Raw genomic sequence first — 20,868 nt, 5'->3', positions numbered from 1 at the left:
TTCAAGTTCTACTTGTTCAATTACTATACTTTAATTTGATCCTTCTTCTAGCTGTTCAACTGGATCAATATCTACTTCTTGTGTTTCTTGAGTGGGTTCCTCAACCTCTACTGCATCTAATATTTCCATATCTTTAGATATGTATTTATTGCATGGATCAATTTGGATTACAAACAACCACCTATGATCTCTTGGGTCTGCCTTGAGGTCTGCCTTGAAGATGACCTATTCACAATGCTCTGGTAGTAGCACAAATGTGTCCCTTTGGTTTGTCCATATTTTTGTGGAGTCTACTTGAACAAATTTTCTCTTATTTCTATGCATGGTTGCTTGTGGTCCTCCTTGAGTTACCACCTTGAACCACTTCACATAAAAAATGAACAAAGAAAACTTTATTAACCCAACTTTGATAATGTATTGTATTGTTTCATAATAATCAAACATACCAACTTCACTATTAAGGTCACTTGCACTTGAACGATTTTCTTGCATGAAATTTAACTTGACACTTGGTCCACTTGAAAGTGATGACCGTGTGACCAAAGTGCACCACATTTGCGATACTGGTGGAAACAAAATAAGATCATGAAATTTTATGAAAAATGAAAACTTATACAAAACTATGTCTTATGGTTTCTTGTGTACAACCATATTCAAGCTCATGCTCCTCATTGCTTCTAACCTTGCCACTATGTTTTGCTTGTCGTATGGTTTACTGAAACAATCTACTAGAAGAAAATTTTGGAAGTTCAGCGCGAGTGAATTTGGGTATAACAATGCTCAGGTTGTTTGGCTCAAGATTTCTAAAATTCAAACGATCTCAATCTCTTTTTCTCTTTGCTAGTTTATACCTCTTGATCCATTTCCCCATAGAACGTGAGTTGAGGATGAAAAATTTATTAATCTTCTCTCACAACAATGCCATATCCATTGTTCTTTGAAGGCCTTATCCTTGAGGCTCTTCCACAACGAGTCAATAATCCTCTTCTTGTGTCCATAGTCATGGCATATATGGGTCTAACGTACTAAGAAATTCTCTTATGTATATAATATATTCTTAAACAAGCCTTCCCATTGCCATACTACCCTCAGGGCAAGCTATTTAACAAACAAAACCTTTCACCGTCTTTATAAATATCTCAAGGAAAAACATATATTGGGTATGAACAACACCTTCTATAGCAACCTCCTCAACCACATGAACCAGTAGGTGCAATTGAATGCTCAAAAAATTATTGGAAAGAATTTCTCTGCCATTGTAATTTCTTTAATGGAGTTTGGACAAGTTGCTTCCAATGTATTTCTTTTAATCTCCTTCTTTGATATCCACCATACCAATGCACTAATCTTGTATATTGTTGCTCTTATGTCCTTGGTGAGGCAATACTTAATGGCTATTGGTAGCACAAACTGTAAGATTTTGTGCTAGTCATGAGACTTCAAGCCACTAAGCTCTTCATCCTTTGTGAATTCTCCCTTCAAGAAATGCATACAGCCAGTGGGAATACGAAATTCATTGATGCAATTCTTTACATGTCACTACTCTTCTTTGATTAAGACCCAGTGTGCTCTATACGGAGAATCACCTTCCCATCAGGTCTGCTTCGTGCCCATAAGTGTTGCATGTGATCCATCTCTTGTAGATCATCCCTTAGTGCCTTACTCCCTTTAGCACCTGCGATGGTTTTCCAAGGCATATCAACTATGTTCTTGAATATGTGCATAGTGTGAAGATTATTGACTAGAAGATTACTCTACTATGGGAGTAGATGGAAAATGGATAGTTGCTTCATTTCGGGGGGTGAACAACTTAGATCCACTTCCCATGCCCTCCTCCAATCACTTGGCTTTACCACAAGACGAGGCCTCCCTAGAAATCTCTCTCACAACTCATGGTTGTTAGGGAGATACTTTTGTGGCCCTTGTAGACAACCTTCCTGAAAGATATTGAGTACCAACCTCTAATCTAGGCCCACATATAGGGCATGCATTGTAACCAAATATTGAAATCCTTGCTAAACATTCTAATCATTGATGAGATATGCAAATAATATGAGATGTACAATACAAAAATTGTGAAATTATATCTAAACAAGAAATCTTAGAATAATTAACTTACCAAAGCACTCTCCATAGCCCAACCAATCATGCATGGTCCACATAAGTATTCCTTGCACTATTGCAACCCTTTGCCCAAACCACTTACATGCATCATGAACTTGGATACCGTCCCATAATGTGCGTAACTCACCAGCTAATGGAGCCATGTAGATGTCCATGTTCTTTACCTCTTACTTCCCTATAACTATTAAGGAAAGTAAAAGGTTCCCCTTCTTCTAACCATGGTGGTAGGTTATAGTTGAATAGGAAAATGGTCCATGTACTCCATGATGAACTTCGTAAGCCAAATGGATTGACTCTATCCATTGCTAATCTGAGATGAATGTGATGAGGCTCTTTCCCAAAGTCCACACACGTCTCTTCGATATGTCTCCATGCTAGAGAATCATCTGTGGATCTCGTGTTCCGGTGCCAAGTAATTAAAGATACAATGGATTTGCATCTAAACATTGTTTGAATACATGGAATGATGGGGAAGTGTCATAAGACTTTAGCAAGGACCCTTTGTCCTTGGACATCTTGCCTATATCTCAATGAACCACACTCTGGACACTCGTGAAGAGTGGCGTACTCTTACCGAAAGAAAATACAATTCTTTAGACAAGCATGGTGTGTGTTATAGTCCATCCCTATAAAGTGCAACATTAATTTTTATCGTGCAGGTCTGAAGGCATCTCATTGTCTTATGGTAGAATTTGATCCTAAAATAACCTGTATGATATAACACATCGAATAGTAAAGGAGAAAGAGAAGACATTCATGAAAGCATGTTGCAGAGGGAACAAGACACACACCCCATAAGTTTTGAAACGCTCGTATCGGACCACCCATATATTGATTGCAAGTTTAATATGGAGAGGCAAGTGCGCAAAATTAAAACACGTGCTCCATGGTAAAGTGGTAGACAGGCAAGCCTACATAGCTCTTTCTCCTCTCTTGAGAAGAATGCTTCACACATTGTCTGATGTCTTATACTTCTTGAGCCATTTCATGCTCTGCATCATGATCATCTACTCCATGGCTTGTGTCATAAAAGGAACCTATCATGTCATCCATGTCATGTTCTAGAACTTTATCACTTAAATTGGATCCTCGAAGAGATAGAAACGACCAAAACAAGAGGAGAACTGACTCATAGCCAATTGACGCGCATAGAGGCCTTGGCCACTTTTCTCCCCTTGTTTTGGTCGTTTCTACCTCTCCATGTGTTCGATTTAAGTGATTCAAAAGTCATTTAGAGAGTTTTTGGCTCCAGACCCAATCGTGATGTCAAAAGCACCAAATTCTACACCAAACTACCACTATAAGTGTAGATTGTTAGAATAGTAGCATGGAATTTTTGAAAAAGGTGCCTTATGATGACGTGAGTGCCTTTTGCAAACCCAAAAAGTTGAGAGCGATGTGTAGCTAGTGCACATATTTCAATACCGTATCATATCCACTTTTTGGTAACTTGCGATAGTTCCTTGTCAAGTATAATATATTTAATGACAGTATCTTTTGAATATTTTTTCTAGAGAGAGAAAATAAGAGTTTGTGAATTTCTTACAAGGTCCTACAAATGACCTCCAAAATTTCCTAAATGATTGTTGTCTGGGCGCACACTCGCACACATTGAGGCCACTAAGTAGATGTTGCAAGCACTCCACTAGAAATACGCCCCATTTTTTGGAATGCTCGTGCGAATTTTTTCACGTCAAGCAACTTGGTACTTGCAATGACTGCACGGGCATAACTTTTTCTCCTCTAAATTGACAAAATTTGAAATGTTCATAGCACTCATGGGCTACATGTATGTTGAATACAAATGCGAATTTGGGTTTGAATGAGGGGGAGGAGGTGGAGCTTATTTTATAGTTCATGCATGGCCTAGTCGGTATATTCTAATTTTTAATGAAAAGGTGTCGAGCTACCAAAAAGTTTAAATTTTGACTGAGAACTTGCGTGTAAAAGTGACGGATAGCAGGAGTCAAAATAAGCTTTGAAATTGTAAAATATGATTTTGACATTATTTTTTATGGTTTTATCGATGGATATTTCGATGGCTTATTGTGACTGATATTCAACACTTATTTCAACTCTTATTTCAACTCTTATTTCAACTCTGGGGAATTTTTAACAAAACTGCATCGAGTTACTTATATTATTTTTGCGTTTTTTTAGGTTGTAGAACAAAAACTTATTTCTCATGTATTCTCTCCTCTCACCTCTCACCTCTCCCTCATCCCTAAACCCTGAACCTAAGCCCTTCCCTCAACTCTTGCTTTTAATTTTGTGTGTGTGTCTGTAGTGTGTGTGTGTGTGGTCTTTCAAAATTGTTAACATGTTGTGTTTTTTTTGTTTTGCAGGCTCACAAGTTCTCCTTGGTCTCTCATGTTGTAAACCCTAAACCCTTGAGACTCCAGCTAGTAGGTAGCCCTTCTCCTTTTCCCTTGCCTTTGATTTATAAGCCCTTGTTTTTGATTGTATGTGTGTGTGGTGTGGGGGGGTATGTGTGGCCTTTCAAAATTGCTACCATGCTATGTTTTGTTTGTTTTGCAGGCTCACAAGTTCTCCTTGGCCTCTTATGTTGCAACCCTAAACCATGGAGACTCCAGGTAGGCGGTATCCCTTCTCCTTTTTCCTTGGTTTTGATTTATTTGCCCTTGCTTTTAATTGTATGTGTGTGTGTGGTGTGTGTGTGTGTGTGATTTCATTGTTTTGCTAATATGTCTTGTTTGTGTTTGTTTTGAAGGGTTTTCACTTATTTTCTCTTGAGGCACAAGCTCTCTCTTGGTCTCTCCCACTCAATCCCTCTCTCAAGACTCCAATTAGCTTACAATCTCTCTGGTAAGTGCCCTAATCTCATTGTACTTAGTTTTTTTTAATGCATCTTCTTGCTTTCGATGTTGCCCATGCTCCTCTCCTTATTAGAGTCATGGCATAAGCATGTGCATGTTGATGCCCCATGCTTATGCCATGCAAACCCTAAACCCTAAACACTGGCACCCTTGTATAATCATGCACATAACCACCTCTAATTTTATGTGTGTGTAGACCATGGATTGCACAACAAAAGACACACCCGCATACAGCCCCAACATCTCCACCATGCCTACACCACATGAAATGTCCCCGCGTGAGTTTTATAATTTCATCTCACAAATGAGCCCCGAGCAAAGGGCTTTGGCTCAAGCCTACTTTGGGAGCGACACTAGCACTTTTGCATAACCATCACAACCCACCACCACACACAAGCCACACCGATGGTGTACACTCCATGACAAGTCACACAAATCCTATCCACGACTTGCTTAACTAATTCGAGTCGTAGGAAGATAGGATCACTCATCAGGTTGTTGATTTGGTGGTGGCTCCATAGACACTTCTACCCCTTAGCACGAGGGCCCACCCATTGCCTATTTGTGAGGGGACACCATGCTCACACTCATCCGACACAAACCCCTCTACCTCCAATTTGGCTCGTTCCCAATAGCAAGTAGTGGAGGGAAATGTGGTCCTCAATGATGTTGGCAACAATGAGATCAAGACTTAAATTCATGAGTTATGGCATATAGTCTTTGCCCAAACGACTTTATGACTACATGGCATAAACTTGATAAAGCAAAGAAGGACCAAGTCATTAATCAAATCAGTAGAGTTTAGGCCAGCACACCGGGCAGTGAAAAGGTCCATCCTAGATGGATTAAAGATCATATGGTGAATGTAATGAAGCACTAGTGCAGTGACATTATATGTTATAGGGTAAAGATAGGGGAAGAAAAGCCCTGGCATGTGTACAAGTGATTTGGGATAAGGAGTGTAGGAAGCACAATGCGAATCCCCACAAGTATAAGAAGAAGGAGGAGGCTGCAACCAAGTGGATGGAGAGCATATGGAGGTCCCATCTTGGGAGCAGAGGCTGGGATGCTTTTCACATGTACTTTGTTACTATTACTAGTACACTTACTCACTTTTGTTGGCATAATGGGAATTAGTATTCTTGCTTCATGCTTCCACCAAAGAGTGGTCGGTCATGCACCGAATGATGTGGAGGAAATGTATGCCTTAAAGGTCCCATCTTGGGAGCAGAGGTTGGGATGCTTTTCACATGTACTTTGTTACTATTAATGGTACACTTACTCACTTTTGTTGGCATAATGGAAATTAGTATTCATGCTTCATGCTTCCAGCAAAGAGTGGTCGGTCATGCACCGATTGAAGGTACGCCTTAAAACACGGCATGTATGTCCTTCTCGAGCACCTTGAGCGAGAGAGCATCAACGTCAACTGGACATAAGTGGTCAATATGGTAAGCCTCTACAATTTGCACCCATCAAATAGTTTTTGCATCAATTTTCATTTCTGAGTTTTTATGTTATGAATATTCTTTGCAACAAGCAGGGACCAATGCCAAACCCTGAGGCCATCAATGATTAGGTTCAGCCTTGCTCACAAGGCACTATGTACAGGAGCAATGCCTTTACGTACTTTTTTGTTGGCTCCATGAGTTTGAGCATATATTCTAAACATAATTAAAAGATGCAATGTAACTTCTTCTACGTGATAAAAAATCATGTTTTGTGAAATTTAAGTACAGATGTTGTAAGTACTCTTCAATGTTTGCAAAGTGGTTCATTTAGCTGCAGGACTTCACCTGGATGTACCATTATTCCAAAACAAAGTAAAACTTGCATCTATCAAAGTATTAATCATTATAAGAGTCAAAATACACATCATTAATTTTATCAAAATAAGACTGTGTCGCAAGATTTAGAAATATTTTGACGGTACTATGACACTATTTTGACAATTATTTCAACACGTGTTTCGATGAATATTTTGACGAAATGATACTGCGTAAATATTCACGTTTTTAGAGGTTTTTACATGTTCATTTCTGTCGAAAATAGCATCGCTAGACCCGCCTGTAATAGTGTACTTAGCACACAAGTGTTCTAAGTTGCCCATCTACACCATCTATTTCATCCCTATGTTGACCTAGAATAAATGAAGCCCCATCCATAGACCTTATCACCATTTCGACTCTTTATCCATCCTTTAACAAATGACCATAAAAATAAACCTTTAAACTAGGACCATACAATATCATCATAGTTTAGAGAACAATTTATCTCCCCTCAATATGCAAACCTCGGATCTCAATGTATACATGATATTTTTATAATGTTCCTTCAAGACTGCTTTAGATTAGGGTTTTAAGTTTCCCTTTTACAAAGCATCTAAGTAGCCCCTTTTTCCTTTTAACATGCTAACACTACAAGGGATCGGGCTCATACCCGCGCTCCTAGCCGCTAAATGACTTGAAAAAAAGTAGCGGGCCCATGTATCAGCGCGTGTATAATCGCGGCCAGAGACATGCATGTAAAAGTGCGTGTATAGGACTATTCAGACGCGCTGATACACGGGCGTATACACGCGTTTTATCAATTCAGCTATGCTTAGACGCGCTGATAGAAGCATCTATACACGCGTTTTGTCAGGTTAGCTGCGCTTATACACGCATATTTCATAGATTTGACGCGTCTATACACGCGTGTTTTACAGATTATCCGCGTATATACACGCGACTTTTTGCAGATCTGACGCATTTATACACGTGAACAGAGAGCAAAAAAAAATCCAGAGAGTGCTATTTGGTACCTAAATACTGTTCCAGCATTCCAGCACCCAATAACACTCTCTGGATTTTTTTTTTGGGTGCATTAGACCATCCACGAGGAAGATTAAGACAAGAACGACATGAATGCATACATTGTCAATACACAATTCAAGACAGACATGAATGCAATACTATCAATTCATGATTCAATATTACTATCAAAATTTTATGTGTACACATATATACAAGGGAGTCCATATGTCGAAGTAGCCCATGGCTTCAGTTACAAAAATATATATACAACCACATCCTCAATATGGAATGTGATACTATAAGTCTGAGTACTACTCAGACCCAGATGATGACTCGGTGCTCCCTCCATGCTCAGATGAGCTCACATCGGTCGGAATGTCCGATGAGTAGTGCTCACGTTGTCGTGCCATGGCACGTCTATGGTGTGAAACCATGCATATGAGGCCATCAAATGCAAATCCAGATACATGAGATTAACTGCCATGACTTGAGTCATTATATGATGCCTAAGTACATATGTTCATATTGTAAATGAGGTTCAATAAGACGAGCTGAGGCTGAGCCAGGTCTCGAAGCCTCTATACATGAGTGTGGTGTGAATTATGGAGTTTTAAGCTTATGGTAGACCTTGTAGTAGGGAACACCCTTCTCAACATGTATGGAAATGTGAGAGCATGTATGATGTAAGGATTGGTTTTGAAAGAATGCCCTTTTGAGATATCGTGTCTTGGAATGCCATGATTTTTGTGCTTGCTCAGAATCGATATAATCAGAATGCTTTGGATTTTTTTTCAACTGATGCTACTGGAAGGTTTGATGCCAGAAGACTTCAAGTCAGGAGGGAGTTCAAACTTAGTACCTCTACTAGTTGAAGTATCCAGAAACAGATCAGGGGCCAAAGAAGTCTCACAACTATTGAGGTCTCTTGGCCTTTCTGAGTGTAGGCATTATGTCATGTCCATGGTCTCTTCTAAATTCTATGAAGGTGCTTCATTAGCGAGCTGGTACAAATCATCATGTTTTATTAATGAGGGCATTGCGGGTTTATTGAAGAAGTTGGAACTGGTCATGCTCTTGACACACAATTTATGTGCAATCATCAAGCAGAATTTGGGGATGTATTGAAGTGAATTGGCACATGTACATGTCATCAAAAATGGAGATGTCTTATGCTCCTTGAAGAGATATATATATTCTGTTTCCTTGCTGGGATTTGAAATGACTCTCACAGCCAGAAGTCTCGCACTTGCCCAGCGATACCGCCCACGTCACGATAGATTTGGTGAACCCGACGTGAAACTGCTGGGGTGAGAGTTAGTGGTGAAATACACAGTGCAAGCTGGCTGAGGATCCTGAGGGACAGGGGGTTCGTTTTGACCCCGGGGTTATGCAAATGTTTCAGATGTTTACTATGCATATGCAACAGCAGCAAGCTGAGAGGGGGCAAATTTCCACGACTAAAGCACTGCAGTCAATTGTGAAAAAGGTGGATCAATTTGATGGTAAGGACATCACAAAGTACCTGTGCAATTACACAAAAAAATGGAGCTAAACAGGGTGACTGAGGAGGATATGGTTCGAAGCTTTGAGCTGGTATGTGTTCCTGAAATAAGAGAGCGCATAAGAGGATTACAGGCAGCACATGGTGGCAAAAATTGGGAGGAGTTCAAGCTTGCTTTGAAGGATGATTATTTCATGGAGGATTCTGAGCGGATGACCAAGCGAACTTTCTTGGAATGGGTCACAAAACCCAAAATGGGAATTTCTGCCACCACAGAGTTGCTAAGAGAGTTTGAGAAGCACTATGCCCAGCTGTCAAGGATTGAGCGCACAACCTTGGACAGGGAAAAAACAGAGCTCTTTAAGATCTCCAAGAAAAACTGGAAATTCTCCTTGAGGATAAGAATACAGAGCAGGGGCTAAAGAATGATTGGAATGATGTCGAGGATGTGGTCACCATGCTAGCAAAACGGCAGCGAAGGAGGGATAAAATGGTGATGAGCTTGGCAACCCCTATAACTGCTGTTATCCCTGAGAATCTACCAAAACCAGCTGCTGCAATCCCAAAGGTAGAAGGGCCGATGGAAGAGCTTATTAAGGGCATGCGAGACCTAAAATTGAAGATGTCTAGGATTGAAGAAAAAGGGCTACCATTAGGGCAGGCTTCTATGCAAAGGCCTCAAAGCAAAGAAGGGTTTACATTCAGATGTATATGGTGTGATGACCCAGAACATGCAAAGAAAGACTGTGCTAGCTATAAAGAAGCCCTCAGAAATCAACTTGTGTTTTTCAACGATGGGAAAATCCACCTTACAGAGACTGGTCTTCCATTAAGCACAAACTTTGGAAAAGGAGGGATGAAAAAGCTGGTTGAAGACATGGTTGCTGGACATGCCATCTCTATGGTTGAGGCAGCAACCTATGGGTTAAAGGTTGGTCAATCAAAGCAGGAATCTGAGAATGATGAAGATTATGAGAATGAAGATTTTTGGCCATCAACAATGGAGCTAATTGCGTCAAAGAAGGTGTCTAAACAGGCTTTGCATGAGGCAGGTGACTGTATACGTCTTGAGACTGGATGGGAAGAGCCTGTGGATTCTTTATCTGTTCATGCCTACATTGCAAAATGCCAGAATAATGAGGCACAGGTAGAGAAAAAGCGTAAGAGGGAAAATGAGGAAGGAGGGTCATCAAAAAGGGTCACCCGTGGTAGTGAAAAGAAGGATCCTGGGCCATCACATATGCCTCCGCCGCATAGTAAACCTCCACAGGAAGTATCAATGGAAGAAGTGCCAGCAAAAATGAAGCATGAGAGAGAGAAGGGTAAAGGGAAAAGTCCACTCTACAAGCTTCAATCTGATATTGAAGCCGCAACAATAGACCTCAAAAAGGTGCTTGAAGAGAGGATTCTAAACAGTAGCATTAGGATCTCAATGGAAGGCTTCTTGGGCCCTTTTATTTGGCAGTTTAAGGGAGTCAAACCTTTTCTCTTAAGAAGAAACGTTTTCTAATTCGAAGCTTCAAAACGGCTACTTTATTCGAATTTGAATTTTGGGGGAAAAATGGAATTTAAAATCTAGCGGATAAAACCATATCATGTAACATATCTATGGAAAGCTCTTGATGCGTAGATCACGGATCTGTAATCTCTGCTCAAATTGGAGCTTGTATGTAGAAGTTATGGAGGTCCGAAAATTGTAAAATTGCCCCCCCCCCCCCCCTTTTGGGAAAAAAAGTGCACCCTTTGACCACTCTTACACCTCTCTTAAAAACCCAACATTTCAGTCCACATGGCAACCCCCCATTTGGCTATTCCTTAATCACCTTGATTAGGCTTGGGCAAATTAAAGGGCCCAAGAAGACCCCATTCACTTCCTAATGAGTGGAATTTACACTAGGGGAAGTCTTGGGGATTGCAAAGAAAGAATTCCATGATGAGATAATTGATATTATACGAAGGAAAAGGCAGTCCATAATTGAATCTATTCCATCACAAGGGGAGACAAGCACTTCCAAGACTCATGGAGTACAGGTACAGCAAAAGGCAGAGAGAGAAAATGTGGTGGAATGTAATCACTCTGCTGAAGGGACACGACAAGTGCGCTTTGTGGATGAGGATGATGAAAAAGAAGTTCTTACAAAGAGTCATTACTCCAGGAGCCATTGGGCAAGGGCCACCACTGAAACCCTTGTCAAGATAGGTGACTTGGAAGAGCCGTATGTCGCTCTAATTGACCATGGGTCTGAAATAAATCTTATGGCTAAAAATCTCTACAACAAATGTAAGTGGCCAATGGATGTAGATCGTGGGTGGATGATTAAAGCAGCTAATAACTCATCTGGAGAACTCTATGCAGCCTATCCAAATGTAAGGGTAACTATAGGGGATGTGAAAGATGATCAGAACTTCTTTGTCCAGGAGATGTCATCGTATCCCCTCATCCTTGGGCAACCCTACATTACAGCTGTGAGGATGGAAACAAAGGTTTTGGATGATGGCTCGGCATATGCAAGAATAAGGAGTAAAGATGGCAAGAAAGCTGTTCAGTTCTTGACAGTTTGCATTAACCATGAAAGGAACCGTGAGTCTCTTCGAGCACAGTCACTCCCAAAGATAAACAGGGAATTCATGAACTACAGGGAGATGAGGGATTTTGGCCAGGTGCCATTGTAAAGCGAGATTCCAATGGTACAAGGGAAAATGAGTTCTCGCAGGACTCAATCAATGTAAATAACTTTTCAGCAAATTTTCAAGGATTTTCTAGCTATGGGTCACTGGTCTTTGTAAAAAGCAAGGATTTGAAGCGTGGCATGCGTCGACATGTACAAAATGAACAAAAAAGTTTTGAGCAGTGTGGTCTTTTGGAGAAGAATGAGTTTATTTCAGGGGTGCTTGATGAGGTGTCATTTGTGGATACTATGGATGTGCTTTTTGCTATGGAAAGAGCATGCTTACAGGGTGGAAATGAGATGATAGAGGTGTCATCTGTGGGGTATCTGTGATGAGAAATATAAAGATGGGGATTTGGATTCGAGGGGGTGCCGCAAGTTTGTGCAAATCATATAAAAGATTGTGATATGATTCTATCCAGGCTTGAAGAGGTGAATCTTACTTTGTCTGGATCGAAATCAGTGTTTGGGGTTGGTGAAGTGCTAATTGTGGGGCATCTTTGTAGTACTAATGGACGCCGACCTTGTCCAGCCAAGATAGATGCAATACAAAGAATGAAAGAGATATGCATTAATGCTATAGAGCTGAGGAGATTTCTTGGTGCATGTGTCTTTTATGTTATATGGATCCCGCATTATGCACATGTAGCAGATCCTCTTTATCAACTTTTGAGGAAAAATCAAAAATTTTTGTGGAATACAGCACATACTAAAGCTATGCGGAAGCTAAAATATCTGCTCCAATCATTACCTACTCTAAGGAAGGCAGATTATGAGTGTGGCAGGCCTGTGATTGTTACAGTTGATACTAGTCCTACTGGGATAGGATGGGCAGTAGGGCAAGATGATGAGGATGATCACAGGTATGTAATCAAATTTGGAGCAAAGGTATTAAGCATTCGTCAGCGAAAATATCCGCAGATCAAGAGGGAGTTATGGGGAATAGTCACTGCTCTAAAATGTGAAAAAGAATATCTTATTGGGGCATCTGTACTTGTGGAAACTGATTGCTTGTCACTCCTTGGGATGATTGCAAGCTGCACCACTCTAGATATCGCTATGCTTAGGTGGATTGCCTATATCAAGTCACTAAATCCTGAGTTTGAGCATATTGCAAGAAAAGATAATCTAGTTGCAGATATGCTATCAAGAGCCAGGTATGAAGATGAAGAAGGGATGATTAGTGACATTGATGATGTAGGTACAAAGTTCTATACTACTGCATATGCAAAAGGGCACCATACTTGCTTATCAAAGGCACTTGAGTCTTTTACTGAGGAAATGTATGAAGGAGATTGGTTACTTATTGGTCAATACTTGAGTACTTTGACAAGACAAGAAAATTGGTCTGACTCAGAATTTAAGAGGATCCGCAGAAAAGCATATGGGTATTTTCTAAAGGATGGCTACCTGTGGAAGCATCCTAAGCAGAGGAATGCTATGCCACAGAGAGTCATATGTGATAAAGAGACTCAAGGGAAGCTCATGAAAGAATTCCATGAGAGTCTTTGGGCTAGACATCGAAGTGTGTGGGCCACCTTTACCAAAATAAAGGAAAGATATTGGTGGAAAGGAATGTACAAGGATATTTCCCAATATATGGAAACATGCATGGTATGTCAAATGTACTCAAATGTGCGACATCGTGATGGCTTGCAACCAACCTACCCACCTGCCATGCACTACAAATGGGTAGTGGATCTAGTTACAATGTCTTTGGGAATTTGGCAGATGCGGTACATAGCACTTGCAAGAGAAGATTTGACAAATCAGGTGGAAGGGCGTGCTCTTAGAACAAAGAGTACGGAAACAGTATGCAAACTTCTCTTGGAAGATGTAATTTGCCGGTATGGTTGTGTTGGAAAAATAACAGCTGACAGGGGTGAGCTAGATGTTGAAGAAGCAAGGGAATTCTTCTCTAGGATTGGCATCAAATTGGCCTTAACATGTGCCTACAACCCTGAGGGCAATGGTAAAAGTGAGCGAGGACATCCTCCAATCATTAAAGCTTTGGCTAAGGCATGCAGAGGAAGAATGCGAGAGTGGCCAAGGCTGCTACCATATGCTTTGTGGGCTGACCGTACAACTCATAGCTCAGTGACAGGATACATGCCTGCAGAATTAATGTATGGTCAGAAGCCAGTAATGCCAGTTGAAGAAGTAGTTCCAACTTGGAATGTATTACCTTGGATGGAAGAATTGAATAGGGAAGACCTCCTTACATTGCGAATAAGGCAGCTGGAGAGGAGGCCTGAAGATGTAGAGCTTGCTAAAGCTCGTTTAAAAGATGCAAGGTTGAAAAATAAAGAAAGATTTGATAGAAGACACAGACTCCGGCCAAAGCCTATTGAAGAAGGTGATTGGGTCCTAATGTATGATAGTAGTCTTGACAACCAGTTCACTGTGCAAAGGAAGTTCTCAAAAAGATGGTTTGGTCCTTACATTGTCAAGCATGTGCATGGAAATGCCACGTATACCCTGTGTGAGCTTGATGGAACAGAGATAAAGAATCTTGTAGCAGGCAAAAGGATCAAGATGTTTAAAAGAAGGCATGACAGTGATCCTTTTGATTCACAGGAGACTCGGAATGAGAGGCTTGACAGTGATAATATGGATATGGTTGAAGAGGAAGAGGATGATCTTCCTGGTAATGTAGAAGATGAAGACGACATCCAGATATATGTGGATCTTAATGATGATTTGGCACATACCAGAGGATGTGCAGGTTTAGAGGGGGTGGATGTCGTGCCATGGCACGTCTATGGTGTGAAACCATGCATATGAGGCCATCAAATGCAAATCCAGATGCATGATATTAATTGCCATGACTTGAGTCATTATATGATGCCTAAGTACATATGTTCATATTGTAAATGAGGTTCAATAAGACGAGCTGAGGTTGAGCCAGGTCTCGAAGCCTCTGTACATGAGTGTGGTGTGAATTATGGAGTTTTAAGCTTATGGTAGACCTTGTAGTAGGGAACACCCTTCTCAACATGTATGGAAATGTGAGAGCATGTATGATGTAAGGATTGGTTTTGAAAGATGGCCTTTTTAGATATCGTGTCTTGGAATGCCATGATTTCTGTGCTTGCTCAGAATCGATATAATCAGAATGCTTTGGATTTCTTTTCAACTGATGCTACTGGAAGGTTTGATGCCAGAAGACTTCAAGTCAGGAGGGAGTTCAAACTTAGTACCTCTACTAGTTGCTGCATCTGCTGCTCTGCTTGAGGAATTTGAAGTATCCAGAAACAGATCAGGGACCAAAGAAGTCTCACAACTATTGAGGTCTCTTGGCCTTTCTGAGAGTGTAGGCATTATGTCATGTCCATGGTCTCTTCTAAATTCTATGAAGGTGCTTCATTAGCGAGCTGGTACAAATCGTCATGTTTTATTAATGAGGGCATTGCGGGTTTATTGAAGAAGCTGGAACTGGTCATGCTCTTGACACACAATTTATGTGCAATCATCAAGCAGAATTTGGGGATGTATTGAAGTGAATTGGCACATGTACATGTCATCAAAAATGGAGATGTCTTATGCTCCTTGAAGAGATATATATATTCTGTTTCCTTGCTGGGATTTGAAACGACTCTCACAGCCAGAAGTCTCGCACTTGCCCAGCGATACCGCCCATGTCACGACAACGTCCACCCTCTGCAGTGGCGGCAGGTGGATCATCAGCAGCTTGTGCCTGTTCAAGTAATATATAGTATATAAGTATATATATATGTAATTCAATAAACCAAAATCATTTGTTTAGAGTTTTCAAGTACCTGTCGACCATATGGTCTCATGGCCATCTCAAACTGCGCGTCCGTAATATGTCCCTCGGCTCTGAAGATGGCCCACGTGTCACGTCTGCTATGCAGGCGAGCATACCCAGTATCGTGGGCTGTGGGCTTCCTCCCTGTAACCCGTCGCTCTATCATAATCAACACAATTTGTAAGATTAAAACAATCATAGAATCAATGAATTAAGTAAACAATCAAATAAAGTGGCAAGATACTTACGAACTCTGCCTCCCATGACTCGACGCCGCCAGATCCGAAATGCGAAGATCCAATGGTCTCCATCTAGATCCGTCGTGCCTCCACTGCTCTTCATGCCACCCTTTGCTCGTTTCTTTGCCTCCTTCCACTCGCGTTTGTGCACAATGTGGCAGGTTTCTCGGCAGGATAGCCACCCGCAGCTACATTTATCCCATCATCGTACGCGAGTTTTTTAAGGTGAGATCTTTTATTACTTAAGATCTCCCTTATTCGCGTCCTTCCCCATACATCCGAGAATGTAGCATGTGGGGGATTAGGGTACCGACTATGTACAGCCTCTATCACCTCCCCAACTAATCGGCTATTTTGATCTTTAAATTTAATAAAACAATTTCTATACAAGTTTGATACTACCCCATGCATGTACTCCATTACCTCTTTTCCCCTCGCATCCATCACTATCCCGCCCCTATCCGTCACATCATAGCAGATCACTTCCTCCACCTCTCTCATCTCCTCCTCATCTAAACTGTCTCCTCTAACTCTTCTCCCTCTATCTCCTCTCTCACCGTGTGCCCTACTACCTCCCCCACCAAAGCACCCGCCGCATCCTCCACTCCCACTCTTCCTACTACTGCGGGTGGAGTCACGACTGGGGGATTGTCTACGTGATGGTGGCTGTGAGCCCTGACGTACGATCGCTCTGAGGGAGTACGTCATGGTGGCGGTGAGCCCTGACGTGATGGTGCTTGGGAGAGTGTGCGTGAGTGTGTCTGGGACGAGGTATGTCTCCTCGGTGGGCGTGGAAGAGGAGAAGCTGCATGCCGTCTTGTCGGACTCGTAGGCATAGACGGCAGTGAAGTGCCCTGGATACTCGCAGTAGGGGTATAGACACCAGGCATGGAAGGAGGGGGATGGGCATACATGTACTCTGTAAGCTCAACTGGACCAGGATGGCACCCAAAATGATTTAGCATCTCCATCAGCCAATTGCTGTACGCAAATGGATCGGATGAAGAACCTGGAATATCCCTAAAGAATCTGCAAAAATAAAAGTATATACATGATTGCATCAAAGCACAAATGCAAGCTAGGCACACATATGATTTTCCACCATCAAACTGATATCACCATCCTCATGTACATCATGGGCTGTCTCTTGACTCACACAAACACCATCATCCAAGCCACCTATCAGCTCTAAGACCATAGAATGGGGAAACACAGTCACGTGTATACACCCGTCCAGAAACGCGTGTATCCACCCGTCCAAAAACGCATGTATATGCACGTGAACCGTCTGTGCAGACAGGATATGCGCAGACATACACGCGTTCCTACACGCGCCCTATGAAAAAAAAAATTTGACCTCCGACAAATCTTCCTTATAAAAGGCCCACTGTCGCCCCCTGTCACAATCGTTCACCAGATGGCAACCAGAGAAGGAGAAGGACGGAGACAAACCCATAAAGGAAAGAGACAATAGCATAAACAAATCTGAGGAAAGAGACAAGGCAAAGGACAAACTGACTCACCTCTAAAAAAGTGAGTCTTCTTTTTGGTCGGTTTCCTTCACCCGTGTCTGTGTGCTCCTTGTCTGCTCCTTGCACTTAGGTTTAGTGCTCTGTTGGAAGAGGCGACGACGAAGGTGAGCAGATCTATTTTTTGAAAATGTTTATTTGGGGAAGGCGGGTTATTTTTAGGTTGAACAGGTCGTCGCGTGTAAAAACGCGTGTATTTTTGTGTGTATAATAAATCAGCCGCGTTTATACACGCGATTTTTAGGATATAGCCGCGTTCATCATTAGGGCCAAAAACGACTCAAAAAGGGCTGTGTAAGGAAGTGATTAATTTGCTAATTAGCGGAGCCGTTGACGGTCAAAACGACTCCAAATTTAGCGATTTTCCTAAATAAAAGCACATCCAAGTTATTTAAAGCGCATTCAAGTACATACCTTTTAAAATTAAAAAAACAATTTCACGATTCCCGGGATAGTTAATGCCGACATGACCACGATTCTTATTTTTGAATTTTTGCTGCCCCTCTCTCACTGTTTCTTTGCCATTCTCTCCCTTTTTTTGTCACTCTCGGATATGGCTCTATTCTTCACGAGCTTTCTCTACTAACTTTTTATGCTTATTGCTCTGTTCCATCTTTTATCAAACTTAACATGAGTGAAACACATAATAAATTTCACCTCAATATTAAGCTCAATAAAGAGTATGCGACTACACGAAGTTCTTTTCAAAGGCCGTTGACAGATTTCAATGAAGTTCAACGACTTCGGAAGGGAAGTTTATATCCACCAGACCCTGAAGCTGGAAGGTATCCTTCTTTTCATACTCCTCATGATTTGATGAGATTTGTTGGAGATGGGGTTAATGGCTTACTGGGTTATAGTTTAAGGCTTGCTTACTCTTCAATAAACTATTTATCATACATTCAAAATCTCTTTCCTTGGCTGCAGCAGCATAGCTAGCATAGCAAAGAAAGTAACCTGCTCTAGAGGCATTAAAGCCTGCAGCATAACCAAAAATCCTAAGGGCAGCAGCTCTCTCAAGAACCAATATCTTGTTAGCATTTATTTGAAGGGGTGTGTAACCAAGAAACCTTGACAATACCTTTAGTGCAAATAAAGGTAGCTCAGGCTCTTCAGAATATTGACTATGAAAGGCACAAAAGGTTGCCTTGTCCAACAAAGGAAGATAGTGCAAAAGAGAGGATGAATCTTTCTTAAAGGTTCCTTCTGTTGCCTTTCCTCGTGAACCTTTGGCTCTTCCAAGAAAATTATCACTGTCAAGAAGTTCAAGCTGCAGAAAAAAAATAATTGATTAAAAAAAGCTTTAAAAGACAGAAAAAATATCAAGGGTCATTAATGAAACAACCTTCTGCAATTCATCATCTGCAACAACAACCTTCTCCTGTGCGAGGTTGAATAAACCAAATTTTTCTTTCTTTGCAACCTCTTCTTCTAAATCTCTCAGCTTGATATCTCTCCCAAAAGATTGAATACCAAGCTCCTGGAGCCTGTTTTCAAAATCCTCATCCTTCAAAGAAGGTGCTTCCTCCTCAACTCTCTTCATGCAAACAGCAAGTGCATCAGGAGCAGTAACAAAAGAATCATTTGAAGTCTGGAGATCAAGAGATAAAAACTCCTCCTTGGACTCTTCCTCTGTGTCAATAAAGTCCAAGGCAACCTCAGAAGCCTCAGCTATAGCTGCAATACAGTAGTCCTCCCTTATATTGAGAAGAAATTGAATCTGATGAAGAGGGATGAAATCTTTGTCATTAATAAGAAAGGAGGGGAGGCTTGGTATAGTAAGGGAGGCCTCAGACACCTCCACATCTTCAATGGGTTTAGGGATGAGGGTGCTTGCTTTAAACTCTGCAACATCCAAACCTGCACTTTCTTTTTCCTCTGAAGCAAAATCAATCTTTTCCATCTCCAAGGTCTCAGATTTCTCTATGTTCAAAACAGTGGAGACATTCAAGTTTAATTCATCCTTGGATGGAACATCTTCACCTGGAACTTGAGCACTTTTCTCATCTTTGAGAAAAAGAAAGAAAAGAAAATCAATGTCCTTTGAAACAAGGTTGCAACTTTTAACATGGAGTTGACAGGATATGGATTCTGGGATTAGAACATTGGACTTCTTTGAAAACCTGCCAAACCTTCTTAAAACTTTATTTTTTTCAAGAGAATTTTGAGTGAAATCAGTGAGATGAATGTAATCTTTTCCTTCCAGAATCAAACACCGACCAAGAACTGCATCCTCAAATTCCTTTAATTCATCTGAAATAAACTCTCTAAGTTTATCCAAGATTTCACCAAGGACAAATTTGGGATTGAAAATTTTCAATGCCTCTGAGTAGACTTGCATGTCTCCACCAACCTCCAAAACGGCCTCCAGCAACCTTTCACTTGGGTCATCGAAAATTTGTTCTCTTCCCTCAAGATTAGTACTCATATCTTCGGTTCAATCTGCAAAAGAAATGGAATAGAAGCACCAAAACATAGTGGAAAACCTGCCTTAGAACCAATTCAACGTCTTAATTCAAGCCTCTAGGTTGTTTAAAGGTTCAAGAAGCACTTACCAATACGGCGCGATACAAGGGCTTTGGAACACCTCGGAGGGCCTCCTATCGCGTCATGTTGGATAAGCTGAGGGAAAGAAGTGAAGCACCTGAATGGAGCAAAACGAGGTCTTTGGAACAAATGCAAGGGCCTCCTCTCGCGTATTGTCAGTTAAGAAACTTGGGTAGAAAATATTTCATCCCGTCACGCTGATTACATTGGGGTATAAAAAAGATGAGGTCAAAAAATGACCGTTGGCTTAGTGCATGGTGGTCCACGTGGCTTAGTGCATGGTGGTACACTTGTCACAACGGTCACTACCCCACTCGGCCAGACATTTTGTCCAATTCTCCTTCACGATGCGATAGGGGCTCTTCCCACATCCTCTGACCCTCGACTATCGCGTCGTTCCGGCTAGCTCATCTCCTTCACGGCGCTCTAACGCCCCTTCAGTCAAAGTCCAATTCTCCTTCACGACGCGATAGGGGCTCTTCCCACATCCTCTGACCCTCCACTATCGCGTCGTTCCGGCTAGCTCATCTCCTTCACGACGCGATAACGCCCTTTCAGTCAAAGTCAAAGCCTTCTCCATCGCGTCGTTTCGGATACAATATTCACCTCTGATAATTAAACAGAGCAAGAAGCATATCTCCTGCACGACGCGAAACAGACCCTTCAGTCAGAGTATGAGCCTTCTCTATCGCGTCATTCCGGCTATCATATTCACCTTCTCTGAGAATTCTACAGCGCAAAAAGCAATCCTCCTACACGACGCGATACAGCCACCCCAGTCAAAGTCCGAGCCGCGTCGTTTTGGATATCATTTTTACAACTTAAAAAGGCTGTTTTTTCAATCTAAAAGCCTTCTGT

The 20,868-nt window shown here is 41.4% G+C and overlaps 1 protein-coding gene across 1 annotated transcript; it reads right to left on the bottom strand.

Moving 5' to 3' along the window:
- Positions 1-18,301: 18,301 nt before the first annotated feature.
- LOC147633882 (uncharacterized) lies at positions 18,302-19,891 on the bottom strand. Its single transcript, XM_086805599.1, has 2 exons — positions 18,809-19,891; positions 18,302-18,733 (listed from the first exon to the last, which is right to left on the bottom strand). Exons 1-2 carry the CDS (start codon positions 19,889-19,891, stop codon positions 18,302-18,304), a joined length of 1,515 nt encoding a protein of 504 aa, XP_086661725.1.
- Positions 19,892-20,868: the final 977 nt, after the last annotated feature.

This window comes from Cibotium barometz, chromosome 11 (genome assembly GCF_041138505.1).
Source record: "Cibotium barometz isolate CiBa-2024 chromosome 11, ASM4113850v1, whole genome shotgun sequence".
NCBI lineage: Eukaryota > Viridiplantae > Streptophyta > Polypodiopsida > Cyatheales > Cibotiaceae > Cibotium > Cibotium barometz.
Note: the sequence above shows the minus strand (reverse complement) of the source record. Positions and strands in the feature narration are given on the sequence as shown.